Raw genomic sequence first — 19,150 nt, 5'->3', positions numbered from 1 at the left:
GTCACAAGGTCACAGGAGGCAGTACCAAGAGTGCATTCCGGACTCCTGGCCAGGGTCACTGCCTCTATTCTCGAGAAGCGTGAGAAGGCTGAGAAGATTTCTCATTTGAAGCAGGCGGGACTGCCATTCTATACCAGAATCCTATCCACACCATCCAGTCTCCAGACATCTATTGATTAGCCTGAATAAGAGGCACAAATATTTGAACTATTGCCAACATTTAAATAGTTAGGAGACTTTATAAGCACACACATCCAATGTGGATTTTCCACTTCTCATGAAAATGTAGATGACCTGGGAGCAGAAACCCAGCCTCCTTGCTGCTGCCCAGTTCAGGCAGAGTGTGAACTCCCTGGTCACCTCAGTCCCCCTCTCTGGCTTCACTCGTCTAGGTTACCTTCCAGGCCCTGCAGATATTTGCGTTTGCAACCCTTGTCTGAATTCACTAGAAAACTCACAAATAGCCAAGTATCATGCCACTTTGTCAAGAGCTCAGAAGAACCTTCCTCAAGAAAGCCCAGTGCCTCCTTGGGCACGATTTCACCATTCCAGGTGCCCTCCTAACCCCTCAGAACCAGGCCTCCTTCTCTTAGTTAGACAGCCCAGATGGAATGGCCTGAGGTGCCCTGGGTACAAAGGCTAGTACAGGTGTGAACACACACACACACATACAAATCCTCAGAAACACACAAGGAGAAATCCCCAGCTCAGGGAATGGCCAGCTTCCTTCACAAGGCAGGTTCTCAACCCACCACCCAGGCTGGTCCTGCCTGTGTGTGCTTCACTCCAACCCGTGCTTAGACTTACACATTCAGGCACCCTTTCTCAACGCACTCTCTCTGACTTTTCTGCCACAGCTCATTTCCAACACTGCTAGAAGATGCTGTGCTTAATACAGCTCCCAATTCTCAGAGGCCCCCTCAAAGCTTTTAAAGCGAGCATAACATGCAGAATTTCAAATGAAGAACCAACAGCAGAAAGATCATTTACAGTAGCTATACAAACAAGCTAAATGAAAGACTTGTGTTCAGTCATTAAAAATAATAATGCTAAAGCCCCGAGGGCTGAAATGTAAAGTTTAGACTTCGTGTGAAGAAACAGAAAAGGAGTGTGTTTATTATCCTAATATGATAACCTGCTAATTTATTTAGCAGGCGATTTTAGAGTATGTTCGTTTACAGTGAAATCTCACTTTATCAGATTATATGAAAAATCACAACCACAAATCAAATGCTCATTCAAGCCCAGGGCTTCTGCAAGACAGAAATCACTGGGCGAGACCAGCAAGGGGCTGCTGGGAGGTGCTGCCGCTAATAACTGCCGCCTGCTACTCTTGTGGCTCCCTGGACCAAGCCCAGAGTTAGTTATAGAGTTATCTCGCTCACACTTTGCAGATGATGCCTAACATCATGACAACAGAGTAGAGGAAAGGTCTCCGGACCTGCCTACCTACAACAAGTTTCTGTAAGGTAATGAATACAGACAGCTTGGGGACCATCCACCTGCGCTGCCTGCCTCTTCCTGCCTGCAGAGTGAACCCACCAGGGACTGGCAGAAGGTACTTGTCTGACAGGGCCAGGACAGCCCTTCTCCTCAGTGACAGCCCGGGCCTACCCTCTTCAACCTGACCCACCGTAATTCCTTCACAATGCGGCAGTGAGGCAGCTGACAGTAGCAGCTGCAGCTCCTAAGCGAGATGGATGGAATTTTCATAACTAGTTCCCCAAGTTACATTTTACCTTCAAGATAATTTATGAGCTGCTCTGGAGCCTTGAAGAGACAATATGCTTGCCATAAAATTAACTGTAACAGTCTTGTAGGTTATAATTAACACTGGGAGGGTAGCACCAACTGGATGAAACACATGGCGTAATTGATGGTGGAACTGGAAATGAAGCAGGCTAACAATATCATTACTGTGCACACTGCCTTAGCAAAACCGATGCTTTCCGAGGGTTAATTACAATCGCCTTCCAGGGCCCATATTCTGCTAGGGAAGAGGCCAGAGCTGGGCAGGGGGGTGGAGATTTTGCTGGCAAGGCCACAGGGCACCTGGATGGATACAGAGGCTGTCGACCGTCTGGAAAGAGAGGCATGCCGAACCATGAGCCGTGCCGAGCATCTGGCCGTGTGCTTCCTGGAGTTCAGACCGATCCCTACACAAGCCTGCCTTGCAGACATGACTTCATTTTCTTAGTAAATAGACTCTCTTTCAGTGAAGAAAAAGATATGGATAAAAAGAAGAGAATGAGAACTTCTAAAATGCCCTTCAAAGGCTTACGATATTTATTTAGAATATAACAGAACTGAGATGCTTTTCAACTTAACATGGGCATACCTAGTAAAAAGTTAAGGCGGTCCACTACACCCACAGGTTTATGAAGCTAAAACGAGCCCTCTTGAGCACGCCTTCCTGAGGAGAGTACGGAGAGAAAGCTAATCCGAAAAGTCGTGTCCATCATTCCCAGCTTGGAAATGTATGGTACTAAATAGTCTGATCAATACCTGAAAAATACTGAATATTTTAAACACACTGGAATCACTCAAATAATCTCAATGAGCAAGGTTAAAGTGACTGACCTATTTTGGGGTTTTGATTTGTTAGTTTTGTTTTTTGTCCTAGGACAAGATACTGAAAATCATTCTGATAAATGATGCAACAGTGTCCCCTACAGGCCAACAGAGCTGTTCCTTAGCCCCTCCCCCCATCACTTCCTCAACTGAAAGCCAGAGGTAAACTTTATCTGTAACCTAGACTATACATTACAGAGTCAATTTGTAAACTACATTGGGGACACCCCTGAGATAGAATAAAATTACTATTCTTCATGTGCGGTACATTGCTTGCTAGATATAAACATATTGTACCGCTGGTGATTTACCTGTTACAGAGTAGATCCATTGCTACCCGTTCACCTTAAGGGAACCTACTCAAATCAGCCTTGACTAACCCAGGCCCAAAATTACTCCACTTAAAGGATTTACAAGATTCTTGGAGGCTAAACTTTGATGTTCTCATCTGCCCCCTACTCTTCCATCTTCTAAAAGATTGTAACCAACACAAAAGAAATGGCATAGCTATAAAGGCAGTAACTTTCCTTTAAAAGATTTATGTAGGGAGATTTATAAAAGCATGAGCTAGAAACTACTTCTTTATAGAGAGAGATGCACCTACAACTACAAAGTGTGAAACATGTTTAGGTACCAGAGGAAATAAACATTTACAGACACACCCCCGGCACATCTCCACACTGAGAAGGATGCCGGAAGGTCTCTCTAAGCCCGGTACTGCGAGACCTGAGTTGAGTACTGTGTGAACCACAGGAGTAAAGCCTTGTAGCTGCTCTTGTAGTGGCCATACAGCGCACGGTCTGAGCTGGGCTGTCTTGGTTTAAACTCCATCTCCGCTACTTAATAGCTGTGTTATCTTGGGCAAATTACTCTGCATCTCTACGCCTCCATTTTCTCACTTTATAAAGCATTGAAAACTGTCTGGCACCTAGCGAGTTCTCAATAAATGCTAGCTGCTATAATTGTTAAAATTAGTACAACTGCAGATTCCAAGGATAGTGGAAGTAGAAGGGTAAAAGCCATCAGGAAGAACACCTACCCTTCCTTTAGCTGCTCCCTGGGGTCTAACTTAAGAGAGTCGTACCTTGTCAGAGCTAGAGGATGCCTTCAAGGTCATCTGGATCAAGGCACTTTAGATGAAGTTGCTGAGATCCAGAGTGTCTGCGACATGCCCAGAGTCTATAGCTGGGGTACGATTCAAACTGGAATTCAGCATCCGTCTGTCAATCTCCGGGGCAGTGCTTAGTGCAGGGCCTGGCACAGGACGAGCTCTGTTTACCATTCCTCCCTACCAATCAGCAACATCAGGCCCCAGCATTTCACGTGAGGGCATGCTCTCAAAGGAGAGGCCAGTGTGGATGAGAGTGGGTGGGTTGATTCTTGACTTTTTCGTTTTGTGCTGAAGATGATGACAGGTCATTTTTATTGAACACCTAGTATGTTACAGGTACTCACTCTAGGGGTTTTATAAAGAATCCCTTAATCAGCCCTATGAAATAGGTTCCATTATTATTGCCGGTGCAAGTTATAAATGAGAAAATTGAGGTTCAGAGGGGTTAAGTAACTTGTCTAGTTATAATCTATAATAGTAACTTGCCTGCAGTCATAGAAGTGGATCCAAGATTCAAACCCAGGCAATCTGACTCAGAATCTATGCTCCCAATCACTACGCCGTATTAGTGAAATTTACTCTGAAAGAAAACATTTTTTCCCCATTTAACATTGAGAAAGAGGTCCCACTGCAGAGAAGGCAGACCCGATTTTATCCTATGACCCACAATCACGTATAGACTTCTCCCCTATTTCTCACTCATTATTTGGAGACAAAGAGCTCCCGACCCACACAGCTTCACAGTGGAGCAGGATTCCCCACAGTGTCTGGGCATATAAGGAGAGTCACACAAGAACACTTCAGGAAAACCTGCCTCTTCCTTCCCCAGGACAAGGCTTTCCACAGAATCCTGACTTCACCCTTCCATAGCACTTACGATACTACACTGTATGGCACATTTCCTCTAGTCAAGTGCCACCCATCTCTATAACCCCAGGGCCTACAGTAGAGTCTGCTAGCAGGGACGCACTCGCTGAACACTGGCTGCATCGGCATACGCCAGAGAGCTCCCTCACAGTACCCCCCATTTATTAAGTTCTTGAGTATCTATCACACGTAATCCCCCAACACCGACGAGATGGGTACAGGTTCCCCAGTTCTCTCTTAAAAGATATTTGAGAATATAACATGGCCTGAACTTAAGCCTTCCTTAAAGTGAAGGCCTTCAAGGAGACACATGTTTTTGAAGTCACTGGGAACCTGGGTGCAGGTTATCTAAGGAGAAATTTATGTTGTGGATCCCCTAAGATGGTATTCCTCAGAACACTGGTATTCCATGACTATCTCACAAATATGACCCACCAGAACGAGAAATGCAAGTTTTATAACAAGAGACCATTTTATGATGAAGATCAGAAAAGAAAATTTTATATCTTTATTTCAACTGAATGACCTTATTTTGGTTCTGCTGGGTGTTGTCGAATACGCAGGATGTGACAGCTACATACGTTTTTAAAAACAGTTCTGTCATCCCAGTAGAATATAAGCTCCATGAAAGAATTTGCATCAGCTTTGTTCACTGCTGTATTTCCAGGACCTGGAACCGTGCTTGGCAAATAGTAGGCACTTAATAAGTATTTGCTGAATAAATAAATGAATGAATCAATGTTTTCTCAAAAAGTTCAAGACTATAACAAACAGCCAGCAACCAATCACAGTCAGAAACCACCAGGAGCAGAGCTCACACTGAAGCCGATGTGTTGATTTTATAAATAAGATGTGCAGAAGTCAATTGGCTTTTGTCCCCCATAAAACTGTTCAAATAATGACAGTAACAATGGTAATAACATTAACAACACTTGCCTCCTTAAGATAAGTTGCTGTATCTTGGAGAAAAGGTAACCCTATCTCTAGACTCATTTAATCTTTGCTCTAAATTTATACAATGTTTCAATTCCTACACATTTATGAGGAGGTTTTATGGAGTTATCAGGTTTTATGTAGTAATCTGGTCCAGAGACACAAAGGACATTCTTCTGCTAAGGGCAGCAGAAAGCAGAGACTGCAATTATTAAAGGAGATGAGACAGATGCATTAAAAAAGAAAGACATCGATGGCAACTAGCAGGCCAGTGCCTCCCTGCTCCTCCCTGCAGTCTCCTGCACACATTCCTCATGACCACCCCCCACTTCCCACCCCACCCCCACTGCAAACAAATGCAGCTAGCTGGAGTGGACAGCTACTGACCTGCAGATGTGGCAACTTCTAGTTCCCAACTAACCCTGCCAAAAGCAGGAGCCACTCTCTCTAGCATGAATGAATGTTGTCTCGGAAGATAATTACATCAGCCTCATTATCCCACAGCCCATCCTCAAGGCTAGTGATTCCTCTTTTGGTGATCACAACTCCCTAGGGTGGAAAACAAATTCTGGCCCAAATGTCAAGTCACCAAGGCTGATGCTCACCACTGACATCATTATAGCTACATCAGGACATCAGCAGGTAACCAGAGTCGGTGAAATATGGACTTGAAGCCACATTTAGCCTCAGCTGTTCCCCTCCTGGTCTGAAACCCGTCCCCTCCTTCAGAGGAGTATCCCCAGAGAGGCCTCGCTCCCTCCCCTTGTTTTTCCTTCCCTCACCCAGTTCTATTTCACCTCCAGGAAGGGCAGGGGATCAGGAATGGCTGGCTCAGGGATGAGACCATGTTTTTTTTGTCCTGGTCCCAGCTCAGTTCCATAGTGTTCACTTCTGGGCTCTTCCTCAGCTACCCCTGAGTGAGCACGTAGTGTCCTTCCTCCTTCATGCGGGAAGCAATGGTCGGGGTGCTGTCTTGGGACTTACAACACCAGCAAACTGTGCGTCAGAGATCTCTCGTTCTATCCAATTTCATGGTTTCCATCTCTGGCAAGGTTAGATGAATACATACCCAAACAAGCCACAGGCCAACATCTCAAATGGCCATTACCCTTCAAAATTAAGAATGAATACCAAGTACTTCTAAATCCAGGAATGGGCTGAGAGGAAAGCGATTTTATTCAGTCAGCCACTGAATAACCCTGAGTGCAGGGCACTCTTCTAGAGGCAGGGGACGTCTGCTGAGCAGGCAGCAAGGGGACATACCCCTACTCGTGCAGGGCACTGTTCCAAGGGAGGAGTCAGCTGCAGGTACAACGATGTGGGGTGCAGGTAAACAGCTGGCGGACAGAAAAATACTCCGCCCCAGTGACATTTACATTCTGGTAGCAAAGACACAAATGTAAACACAGAATCAAGTACAAATATAATACATGTCAGGTTACTCCTTTTCATAAGCTTCTAACAAACTATTAAGTTCCCTTGGAGCAGACTCCATTGCTAAGCCATCTTTCAGTTTCCTACAGTGCCTCACACAAAAAGGAATGAAAATCTGCATGAAAGCCATTGGGCTCTTACTAACCTTCCCCTGCATTAAACTATAAATTATTTCAGAGTTGCGTCTGTTTCATAATCATCTTGATATTTCCCATAGCGTTTAGTTACCTGTACATAATAAGCACTCAATAAATAATAGTTAATTGCCGAACTGGACAGGGCCAACTTGTCGGTTTTGAGTATAATTCAGGCCTGCCACGAGGTAAAAGGAGAGACTAGAAATCCAAAGATAAAACCTTCATGCGCTAGTCTTAGAGCCAGAGTTGATCCACACAAGTAATTTACACGAATTGTTTTGCTTATTCTGTCCAGACCAGAGTTCTGAAGCTGATTCACTTGGAAAAGAAGTCTTATTCATTACAAGATGTTGTAACAACTAAATTTTGGAGCCCTAACAAAGATGCCTGAAGTGGATCCATCCTGGAGGCAAGTTGGTTGGGGTTGTGAAGAACAGGAGGATGGTCAGTCACAAGATAGTAGTTTTACTTATCCAGAAAAATTGCTAACTTGTCAGTTTTTTGAGCTGCCAAAGACCAATACGGGGAAGTCATGTCTGTAAGGCCATCTAGGTCAAGGGAGTTACTTTAACTGGAAGTAAGTAGTTCTAAAAGCTTTTCTAGGCAACTTCCATGAATATTTTTTTAAACTGTTCTCAGAACCATTTTAAAGCTCCCTGGGCCCAAATGAAGCTGTCTACTGTGGGAATTCAGTAAGTCCTGTTTGAGTCTAGAAGTTGAGGGGCTATAAGTGGACAGAGTTTCCATTTAATCAGGCTACATTCATACACAGTGTGCAAGGCTCAGAGGTCCAGTAATGAAAGAAATATAAGAGAATGGTAAAAGGAATATGCAGGGAATCTCCAGAAACAAATTAGCTGGGCCACATGCAAATAAATAAAGGGCCCAGCCCACCCATGGTAACGGGGAAATGGCATAGCTGTACTCTCATGACGGCTTTACGTGGAACTCCATTTGGTCAACAAGCCCAACACCCCTAACGGGCTCGTCACCTCCTTACGATTGACAGGAGCGGTAAGTCCTTAAGTCTGCCACAGTGTAAAATTTCCTAATAAAAAACTAGGTCTTAAATAAACACATAAAAAGATGCTCAACATCATTAGTCATCAGGGAAATGCAAAGAAAACCACAGCGATACCACTAGGATGTCTATAATTGAAAAAAAAAAGGAAAATAATAAGTGTTGATGAGTTGTGGAAAAGTTGGAACCTTTGTGTACTACTGGTAGGAATGTAAAATGGTGCAGCAGATGTGGACAACAGTCTGGAAATGTCTCAGAAAGGTGAACATAGCATTACCATACGACTTAGCAATTTCATTCCTAGGTATACACTCAAAGGAACTGAAAACATTCACTCAAAAACCTGTACGTGAATGTACAGAGCAGTATTATTCATAATGCTTTCCAAAAAGTAGATTGTTTCCAAAAAGTGGAAACAATCCAAATGTCCATCAACTGACGAATGTGTAAATAAAATGTGGTCCAGCCACACAATGGAATATTACTTGGCCATAACAAGCAATGAAATACTGATATGCTACAATATCATTACGCTAAATGAAATCATTACACTAAATGAAAGACGCCAGATACAAAAGGCCACATATGGTATGATTCCATTCATACGAAATGTCCAGAATAGGCAAATCTATGGAGACAGAAGGTAAATTAGTGGTTGTCAGGGACTCTGAGGAGAAAGGGGAACTAAGAGTGGCTGTTAATAGGTCCAGGGTTTCATTTTGGGGTAAGAGAAATGTTCTGGAATTGGATAACGTTGCATAATCTTGTAAATACACTAAAAAAAATCACTTAACTGTACACTTTTAAATGATTAGTTTTACGTTATATGAATTATATCTCAATTTTTAAAACCCTAATGGCCTGGCTTTCATCTTATTTTTGCATTCGACCTTACTTAGCAAAAATGTAAAGGCACTACTTGAAAGTTAAAAAGCACAGTTAATTCTAAAAGTGCCCCTCATCTCTCTGCATTATCCTTCACCCAGCTTTCTGCTCATCGTAAATCCCCATGAACAAACATACTCAAGTCAAAACCTAAGATGACAAATTTGCTAACTTTGGGTAAGGTTTAGAAGCTTTTTATTTCTATTTTAAATATAATTATTGTCTGGGTGAGGCTTGTATTATGTAGACAATGTAGTTCAATATAAGGGGTTTCCAACAGTACAGCAATGCCAGTCTTCAAAATACATCTCCAATTCAATGCTTTCCTGAGAGGGTTAGAGCAACCTGCCTCTCTCTTGCGGAAACAATGGCTCCACCTCCTTCCTTTTCACTGCCCTCCACAGCCTCTTTCTAGGAACTGGCTAAAGTCACATTCCCAGAGACATACTTAAATGGGCTGCTGAGCACATTCTCTCTCATGCAGAGTATCTCATGCAGTATTTGGTATATAATAGTACACAAAATATGAAAAAATGCCTATTGAATAAAATCTTTCTTGTTTCAGAAAGTAGCGTCGTGGGATGTGCTAACCGGCCCTGACGAAGAGTGCAGAGCTTTGTGAACTCCAATGTCACTGGTCAGAAACCAGGCCACTCACTGTTCACAGGACGCTGGGAGACAGCTTTAGATAGATGACTTTATCAAATTAACAGTGAGTGGACATATAGCTTGTGACCCACTAACTGTTGGCACTAATTAGCATCGCTGTGATGTTTCTTTGAAAAAGGAATGAAGAAAGGAACAAACATATCTACTCAATTAAGTGCTTTCTTCTTATTTTAACAGGAAAACTGCCAAATTGTAGCAAGAATAAAACAGTGTGCAAGAGTCACATGCATAGTCAGTATCAAAAGGTGCACAATGTTCAGTGGCCAAGTGCTGAAATGGATCACACTTTTTTTGTAAAGCATTTTCTCTACAACTTGATTTACCTACATTCTCTAAATTGAGCAACCAAGCAGAAAAAAAACAAAAGGGGATTCTCATTTTGACATGTTCAAGGCAGAGGCAGCCCACTCCTTTCCTTAAGCTGACTACAAAGAATTATTCCGTGATGAACACGGCTTCAAAATTCTCAGCAATCTAGGAAAGAGGCTAGAGATTTGTGTAAAATAAACAAAGGCACTGATTTTTACCGTATTTTATTTAGAAAAGCAACTTGGGCATGGACATTGAACTGTACCTTTTCTTTAGTCCACTTTTCAAATGATAATTTCCTCCACTGTCACCATTAAATCTTAATCCATTCCAGCTCCCTGCATGGGTCATTGAGTCTATATGTACTGCTGTTATTTTAAAATGTTTCCCCTTGGTAGGGAAAGAGGGGGAGAAAAGATGTTGAGAGCCAGATGGGCCTCTTCACAGTTCATTTATCAAACCTAATACGCTGGGCTCCACCCTCCTCTCCCTCACTATTGCGGTTAAACTTCCATATAATTTGGTAATCATTTTCATTATCAGAGAGTGACCCTAAAGCAGCCTATCCTGGGATACCCAGTCTTGCAGCTGCTCTTTTTCTGCCTTTTCCTACAGTAGACCCTAAGAACCTCAGAGTTTATTAGCTGCAGACTGACCTTTGGGCTGCAGAGGTCAAGAAGGGGTCAGATCAGAGGCTTGCTCAGTTCTTTAAAAGCTATAACAAGCTGTCCATCAGGCAGAGTGGACTGTATAAACAAAGCTAAATCTTCAAAAATTCTGTACCACTTCTGTTAACACTTACCCTGCATTCACACAGCTTCTCCCCACGTACTTTGGATCATTCAGCTCTGGGGCAGTGAATAGACAGCCCTAATAAGCCGATTTAGAGAGGGTTGTTTCTGGGATTACCGAGCTTGGGGAAGGAAACCCACGGCACTCAGACGTGTCTCTAGAATTGCAGCGTTGTGTGACACTGTGACAAACTCAGTTACCCCGAGTCATGCAGAATTGACACTTTCCTCAAAAAGCTAAATTACAGGGAACATATGCTTCCAGTTTAAGAGACTTCAGCGAGCCCCAGACAATGGCTTGGCTGCTGGCCTGAGAGAGAGAGACAAATATTTTAAAACCAAATTACAAGTTTCGCTTAAAATATTCTCCCTACTCTTCTTGCAAATGAACCTGCTGAAGAGAGGGGGTGGGAACGCTCACTACAGCGGACGCTGCTGCAGTCACTGCCAGCTGCGGAGGCTCCGCGGGCCTACATTTCTTGGAGTTGTGCTATTCATAACGCATTCTCTAACGTGCAATATAAGGTAATTAGAGTCATCTGTATTTAACTTTCAGAGGAAAAAATTTCTATTATCTAATCTAACTGATCCCCTGATAGCTTTGATGAAAGTAAAATACTGTAACCTATTGCTTGGGCCTTTGGCGAGCGCTAATTATTTTCTGTCAAAGCACATTTTTCCTCGTGTAATTCCAAAGTACACAATAGGCCAATCTCTAAAACACAGGCAGCTCGGTTAGCACTGCCGTGGATGGTTTATAACTTTCACCACCACATGCCTGATGGCTACTTGAGGCAATGCCCGATTCCAGACGGCCCGATGAAGCTTTGATGAGGAAAAGGATGGTGTGTGGTAACAGTCTGTTTATACGGAGCATATGGATGAGTCTTTCAGATGGGTCACCCGGATGGGAAACATCAAATGGGGTGCAGAAGGGGTGGGGGAGGATTACGGTTATTTAATACTCTCAGGACACTTTTCCTTCTGAGCTCTCAGGACACCACCCTCTTGAAATTTTCTTTCAGGTGTTTAGTTTTAAGGAGGTCTGCATAGTGTCAGCTGCTAAGCCCTTTCTTCTCTCCTCCCCTACGACAAAGGACTGGAGAATTTTTGTTTCAGAGGCTAGACTACATCAACTTCAACACTGGCTCCAGCTCCTGATTAAATTGTTAGCAGTAGGGGCCAGAAATGCTGAAACCAGACTCCTTTTAAACAGGCCATTTTGGTCATGTTGTCCGATGATTTGGTGTATTAGGAAATTATTGTTAACAAACCAAATGCACTCAACAGAAGACATCCATTCTCCACATTTGGTCTCTGGACTGTGAGGGCTTTGGAGGGATGGGGGATGGAAGAGAGATGACAGGGAAATTCTTTCTTTCTTTCTCCCTTTCCTATTTAATACGAATCATCAGGGGAAAAAGATATAAAAGGTCAAACAGAGAGAGAGAAACCTCTTAGATGTCCCCCCAACTCATATTCCATTATTTAATAAAATACACATACTTTAATGAATATACATACTTAAATTGTAATACAAGGGAAATTTAAAAATTAATTATTGAAACTTAAATTAGAACTCACTTAATTACTACAGTTAAAACTGTCCGTCATTTACTCTGACCACACTAGGAAAAAGGGAGGAAGGGGAAAATATCACTGGGAATTCAGAAATTATTGTTTCAATGCAAGTCTAAATTCAGAGACAACACACTTATTTGAAAAAGTGGCTTCTCGATACCCAATCAGAAGGATAGTTCATACTCTTTACTGTCTCCCTTCTTGGAAAATGCTCATCTTCAGCTCTGTTCAGACAAATCTATTTTTATGATAATTGTTACTAGTAAAGCCATCAATTATTGTAAATTCTGTTGCATGAACTCATTTGGAGAATATTATGGCTATCAATAAATGTTCTTGACTCCCAGGCACATAGGCTTTTAAGCATCAAATAAGACTCTGACACAAAATATAGCATAATCTTTCTGACTCCTCTCCCTCTTGCTTAGAGACAGATGATAATGCAACAATTTTTACAAACTACAGCTCTCAAGGATAACCCTAACATTTGGGGGAACCAGTTCCATCCTTCCACTCATCAATTGTTTTTCAAATAAGAGCAGGATAACATGATACTTCGTATGCGTGCATCAATTCTGTAAAAAGTGATGATTTGTAGAAACTCTCTACCAGTAACAGCTTTCTACCTACAGGTAAGTCCATGTGCAAAGAAACTAGGTTGAAGCCAAAGTAATTCCTGCTTGGTCAATTCTAAAAATGGGGTTGATCAATGGACGACTTCCAAGCACTCTGCCTCTCATTGCGTGATATAAGAGCACTATTAACTAAGTAGCAATGTTGGTATTTTAGACTGTTGAGTAAAAGGGTTCTTCCGCATCAGGTACTTATATTACATTATGCTCAAGATGCAAACATATATACTAAACGTTATACTCAGGGATAAATCATACGCACATACAGATGACATCATGGATCATTACAATTAATGTAGGTACCACGTGCAGGAAAGCTAACCTCGTGGCTGAAAGCATCTGTAACTTGCTTATTTTTCATGGCCCCTCAAATGAGAGAGATGAGACTAGCTGTGAAGAAGGGCTGAGCAAATATAGCTCTTGTTTTTCAGGGACAATAAATCCCATCTCATGACAGAACTAACCTGGCATGCCATTCCCTCCTCAGGTTCTGGCGTGTAGTGAGCGACGCAAGGATGGCAGTCAAGATCTCATTCCTTTGTTCCACGGGGACCCCCTCTCGTCTAACTTCATGAAGCACAGCATTTGTCTAGAAGAAATGATCCAAAAAGGAGAAAGAAAAAGTGAAAAATTAATAATAAAAAAAAGCCCATAAGCAAATAAGGACAGTAAATCAATGGCTTTTTTATTACAGTTCCCCTGCTAACAAATCAATACAGTAAATGATGGTCAAAAATGGCCAGCATATATTTTGTATTTAATCAATGTACATGGCACAGAAGGTAAACTCTAAAGCTCCATTGCCTTAAGTAACACATCAAGATACTGTGCATTCTCACTCTCATTTTCTCAGCGCACCAACGATTTTTTTCCTGGGAATTGCCTACCATGAGCTATTATTAGAAATGATTTTCACGTACACTTCACTGTGAGTTGTTTGTTTTGCCTTTTAAAAAAGAGCAGTCTCTGACTTTCGCTCTCTCCGCTTCCTGCCACCCAGCTGAGGCTGTCTGTACTGCCTCTCTTATTTGAATCATTAATTTCTATTTCCAGCCATGCCAGCAATTTTTTTTTTGGCTCACTCATTTTCCTTGTGTGTTGCAAATCAAGATCTTGCAAAGAACGAAAGAATAAGAGCTCAAAAACCCAAAAGACTATTGTATCTCAATGACTGTCTTCTCGGCTTTGAAAATCCACTACATATTTCAAATAATATGTACAGGATTCTTATGCACAGTAGACTCACGATTTTGGGAAGAATCACTTATTCTATGATCGTGACTATGGTCCTTAGAAGAAATTAGGCTCACAGGTGAATACAAAAACACCCACGCCTGTCCCCAGTGCTGGGAAATGTCAGCTGCTTTCAGAATCAGCGAAGCCCAGCACATCACACCCTGCTCGCTCCAACAGTAGCATTACAGGAAAACTTGAATTTGAAACTGTCACTTCAATTTCATCTCCAAGTCACCCCTGCATGCTCTTTTTGAATGCATGTATTTTAAACATGCAAATTTATGTAACATTATAAAAACAATTAAGAAAACAATGAGAGGTATTCTACTGATTCTTGAAATTTGAGTGAGCAAATGCCTTTCAAGTTTTAATCACAGAACTTTTCATCACAGTATTTATCTTCACGTAACGAATAGAAACCTTTAGGATTTACAGACATTGTTTTTCATTTAAAGTTAATGTGGCTTCTTGGGAGATGTTATAACCAAAGCAATTGCTAAAAAGAATGAAATTGTCACTTTCTCTGTTCTAGTCACCCAATGTATGCCTTATCTAACTGATGCCAATACCTTCATTTACTTACAGAGCACACTTACGCTTTGCTTCTCATGTAAGTTGAAATACTCCTTCCTTACTCCTCTACAGTGTTTTACAGTGTGTATTTAATATCTTCACGACAACCTTGAGAAGAGGTGTAATGGACATTTGTCATTTTGGTTGCCTTCCATCCACACCCAGTTCCCCTTTCCTGGAAGAGCACCCAGATCTCTTGGGGAAGTCTTTTACTGTACACGAGTCTTAGAGGGACTGCCAACCAAAGTGTCCCACTGTCCCCCATCAAGGATGTGGGCCAGGCCAACCTGATTCTCTTTTCCAGGACTTTAGACCCTTAAGCAGAACAGCAAAGGAAGGGAAACAATCTGGAGGCAATTTATCAATTTCCTTAGTTCCTACCACCCATGGTCCTCAAAGTAGTCCTGGTTTCCTGAAGTTTCTTGAGTCCAGATCATTCTCCTTTCTTTTGATACCTTGAGTTGTCCAATATCTTTTCAATAAAATCCTACTCACCAGGATCGGTTTCTGGTGATTACAATAAAAAACCCTACCTGATATAAACAGCTAAGACAGGAAGTGGTATCTCCATTGTCAAGGGTCCAACATAACCTGACTAGCACTACATAGGGAAAGCACCCCGACCTCTGCCTGCCAGGTCCAGAGTTACATCTACTATACCAGGAGATATACCCAACTGGACACTCAGTGGGCTTCCAGGGCAATAACATTTTCAGCACAGGGAAGAATGCTCAGTTTCTACTGCATGAAGCCCAGGCTCCAAATGGCTAAAGCAGGGCTTCCAATTTCAAATACCCACTAGGGCCAGGAAGGTAACATGAATGAGTTAAGCAAAGGTTACCTGAAGAGAGCACATGCTCTGTCCAAAGAGGCAGCCATTATTCAGGAACAGCCAACCCTGCCATTCAGAAAAGCTGATTCATTGGCGCCAGATTCATGAATTTTCAAAGAAAAACAAGAAATCTGGTTTTTTTAAAATATAAAAACTCCTGATTTTTAAATGTTGGAAACTATTTCTTTTTTCTTTTGGTGAGGAAGATTGGCCCTGAGCTAACATCTTGCGCCTATCTTCCTCTATTTTGTATGTGGGTTGCTGCCACAGCGTGGCTTGATGAGTGGTGCAGGTCCACGACCAGGATCCGAACCTGCAAACTCCAGGCCACCAAAGCAGAGCCCAGACTGCACTGAACTTAACCACTGCACCACTGGGTCAGCCCCACTAATTTTTTTTTTTTTTAATTTTAAATACCACGTGGGCCAAACAAGAAATACCAATGGCTGAAAAGAATTCAGGTAGATGCCAATTTGTGACCTCTAGTGTAAAAGATGTCTAATTTCAGAAAGGTCCTTGCATCAACGTGCGTTCTAACAACAGCATTGCTCCTCTGTGACACCCTGCCTCACGTACCGAAGCTTAGAAGGTGCCCCAAAAAGTCATGTAGTTCATCACGACGTCTGCAGGTACGTATTACTTTAACAAAATGCAAAAATGTTTCAAACAGAAGACGAAGAGCACATCTAGACGGTTCCAAAGACATGATGAAAATAAAATTACTTCTCTATTTGACAGTATCAAAATAACTTTTTTAAAAAGCCATTTATCACTTCTTTGTCTTTCACATCATTTAAACGTTATCCAGACGCCCTTGTTTTGCAGGGGTCCTGAACAGCCTCGAAGAGGGGAAGGAGGAAGGAGTTAAGGAAATAAGTGTCACGAGGGCAGAGGACCTTGTCTGTGTAGTTCACCACTGTATCCTCACTGCTTATTTAATGGCTTAAAATCAGTGAATAAAGAAGGAACTTGAAAAGCAAGCACTGCAAAAACAAAGACTAATGGAAACACGGTCTTCTTTTAAGAAATTTTGTTGTTAGCGCCGTCGAGTCAATTCCGACTCCTAGAGACCTGGCGTGCGGCAGAGTGGAATCTGCCGGGTCTTTTTGCGCCATCCTCTCACCTTCTGATGCTGTATCAGACAGTGCTCTGCTGCTATTCACGGCCAATTTTTTTCAGAAGTGGGTGTCCAGGTCCTTCTTCCTAGTCTGTCTTAGTCTAGAAGCTCCACTGAAACCTGTCCACCATGGGTGACACTGCTGGTATTTGAAATCCCAGTGGCGCAGCTTTCAGCATCACAGCAACATGCAGCCACCACAGTGTGACAACTGACAGATGGGTGGTGTGGTTCCCTGACAGAGAAACAAACCCGGGCTGTGGTGGTGAGAGCACAGAATCTTAACCAGTAGACCACCAGGACTGGCTTTAAGAAGTTATTATTATATATATAAACACATAAACTCATAAAATAGATAAACTAAGAGACTTAGCTTTTACTGAGCTTTACCAAGGAGCTCTCTTCACTTCACAAAGGACCCACTTTGATTTATTTAAATAACTGGATCCCCCAGTTCAGCGTTTTCCAAACAGTCGTTCTAGCACATTCTCATAATTCTTGCCATATTTGTGTATAAGGTATATAATATTCAATATTTCTCTTTAAATTGACCCATTTTTAAAAATATAAATTCACTTCAAAAGAAAAATGGAAAACCATAAATGAGAAGATAACCATAAAAACAATATACTTTTTTTAAATGCTATATATTTGTTTCATTCTACAGTCACGCATTGCTAATGACAGGGACACATCCTGAGAAACGCACCCTTAGGCGATTTCATCGTGGTGCGAACATCATAGAGTGCCCTCACACACACCTAGATGGGCCGGCCCACTACACACCTACTAGGCTACCTGGTACTAAGCTTAGGAGACCACTGAGTTATACACAGTCTGTCGTTGACTGAAACGTCATTATGCAGTGCATGACTGTAGACAGTATTTTTTGCTGAAGGCTCTGAGACTGGAAGCCTGCTCCCTCTTTGTAAAAGAGGGCATTAACAAGTGTTGGAGAATGTTAAAGACACATCAGTCTAAATGAAGGCCTCCTTGACATAATCACATGGATTGAGAAGGAGCTGAAGATGGAATCACTTTCTCAGTGTGGTCCTTGCTGTGTGCAGAGTCCTGGAGTACCATCTAGCATCGCCCAGGGAAATACCCATGGTCCACACCCCTCGCTCTGGACGCACTGCCCTACTGCAATGCTTTCCAAATATCTCACAGAGAAACCTCTCTTCTCCCGAAAGGTATTCTTACACAGAACGCAATATGTAAAACAAAAAACCTGGAGCAGTCCGCTTCGAAGATGATATGGAGGACCTAGAGGCTCTTCCTTTGTCACGGGGCGTCTCTTCAAAACCCCAAGGAATGGTGGAACAAAATTCGCCAAGCTCAACCCAAGAGCATTTAAAACAGTGTTCGAGTTTTTAAATTTATACTTTGCTCGTGGGGAAAATACTGCCATTCTGGTAAGCAGTTTAGCAGTTTCCTGTAAACTTACACACACACTTAACATATGACTCAGCAATTCCATTTCTAGGGATTTACCTAAAGATATAAAAAGTTATGTTCACACACAAACATGTATACAAATGTTTACAGCAGCTTTATTCATAATTGCCCAAAACTCAAAACATCCTAAATGTCCTTCAAAGAGTAAATGGATGAACACACACTGGTACATCCATACAATGGAATACTGCTCAGCAATAAAAAGGGAAGAGAAACTGACACTTGAAACCACTTGGATGAATCGCAAAGGCATTATGCTGAATGAAAGAAGCCAGTCTCCAGAGATGAAACAGGGTATGATGTCATGTATTTGACATTCTGGAAAAGGCAAATTATAGGGACAGAGAACAAATTAGTGGTTGGCAGGGAATAGGCGGGGCTAGGATTTATTATAAAAAGGCAGCCTGGGGTAATTTTTCTCCTCTCATCTCTTCTGCTTACTCTCTCTGTGGGTGATCTCTCGCTCCAATGGCTTTAAGGGTCCCCTGTAGACTAATGATATCCACACTTCTACCTTCAAACAGACCTCTCCACTGAGCTCTAGCCCCATATAGCTAATGACTGGCTATCTCTCCTTAAACATACACCTCAAACATTTGAACTATTTTTGCTCTCCAATCTCTTTCCTTCTCATCAACCTGCTCCTTCTCCTATATTTCCCTAGTGGAAACAGCACTTTCAAGGCAATCACCCAAACTGGACAACTAGGAGTGACCTAGTCTCTTCCTCTTCCCCACCCTGCACTCCCTATACCCAAACATTAAATCCTGTCTTCCTTCCTCTCTGATCACGATGACTCTTTCCCGCTGCCACACGCTTAGTCACGCCCATCTCTCATCTGGACCACGAAACGGTGTCCAAACTAGTCTCTCTGCGTCAATCTCACCCCTTTCATGAATTTTCCTCCTAAAAGAGTAATCTTTTCAAAGGGCAAGTGGGACATGTTACTTCCTTTCTAATTCAAATTCAGCATTACCTTCAGCAGTGGTTTCA

General features: G+C 42.2%; 1 protein-coding gene across 13 annotated transcripts in view; it reads right to left on the bottom strand.

The window, feature by feature from the left end:
* Positions 1 to 19,150, bottom strand: part of FTO (FTO alpha-ketoglutarate dependent dioxygenase) — a 352,377-nt gene that overhangs the window by 142,095 nt on the left and 191,132 nt on the right. For all 13 annotated transcript variants that reach the window (XM_014827772.3, XM_070500588.1, XM_070500585.1 and 10 more), the window contains one exon: positions 13,406 to 13,530. In XM_014827772.3, the coding sequence (XP_014683258.1) occupies positions 13,406 to 13,530 (125 nt within the window). The remainder of the gene's footprint in view (positions 1 to 13,405; positions 13,531 to 19,150) is intronic.

The sequence above is a fragment of the Equus asinus genome, chromosome 28 (genome assembly GCF_041296235.1).
Source record: "Equus asinus isolate D_3611 breed Donkey chromosome 28, EquAss-T2T_v2, whole genome shotgun sequence".
Classification (NCBI taxonomy): Eukaryota; Metazoa; Chordata; class Mammalia; order Perissodactyla; family Equidae; genus Equus; species Equus asinus.
This window is presented reverse-complemented; position numbering and strand designations above follow the sequence as displayed.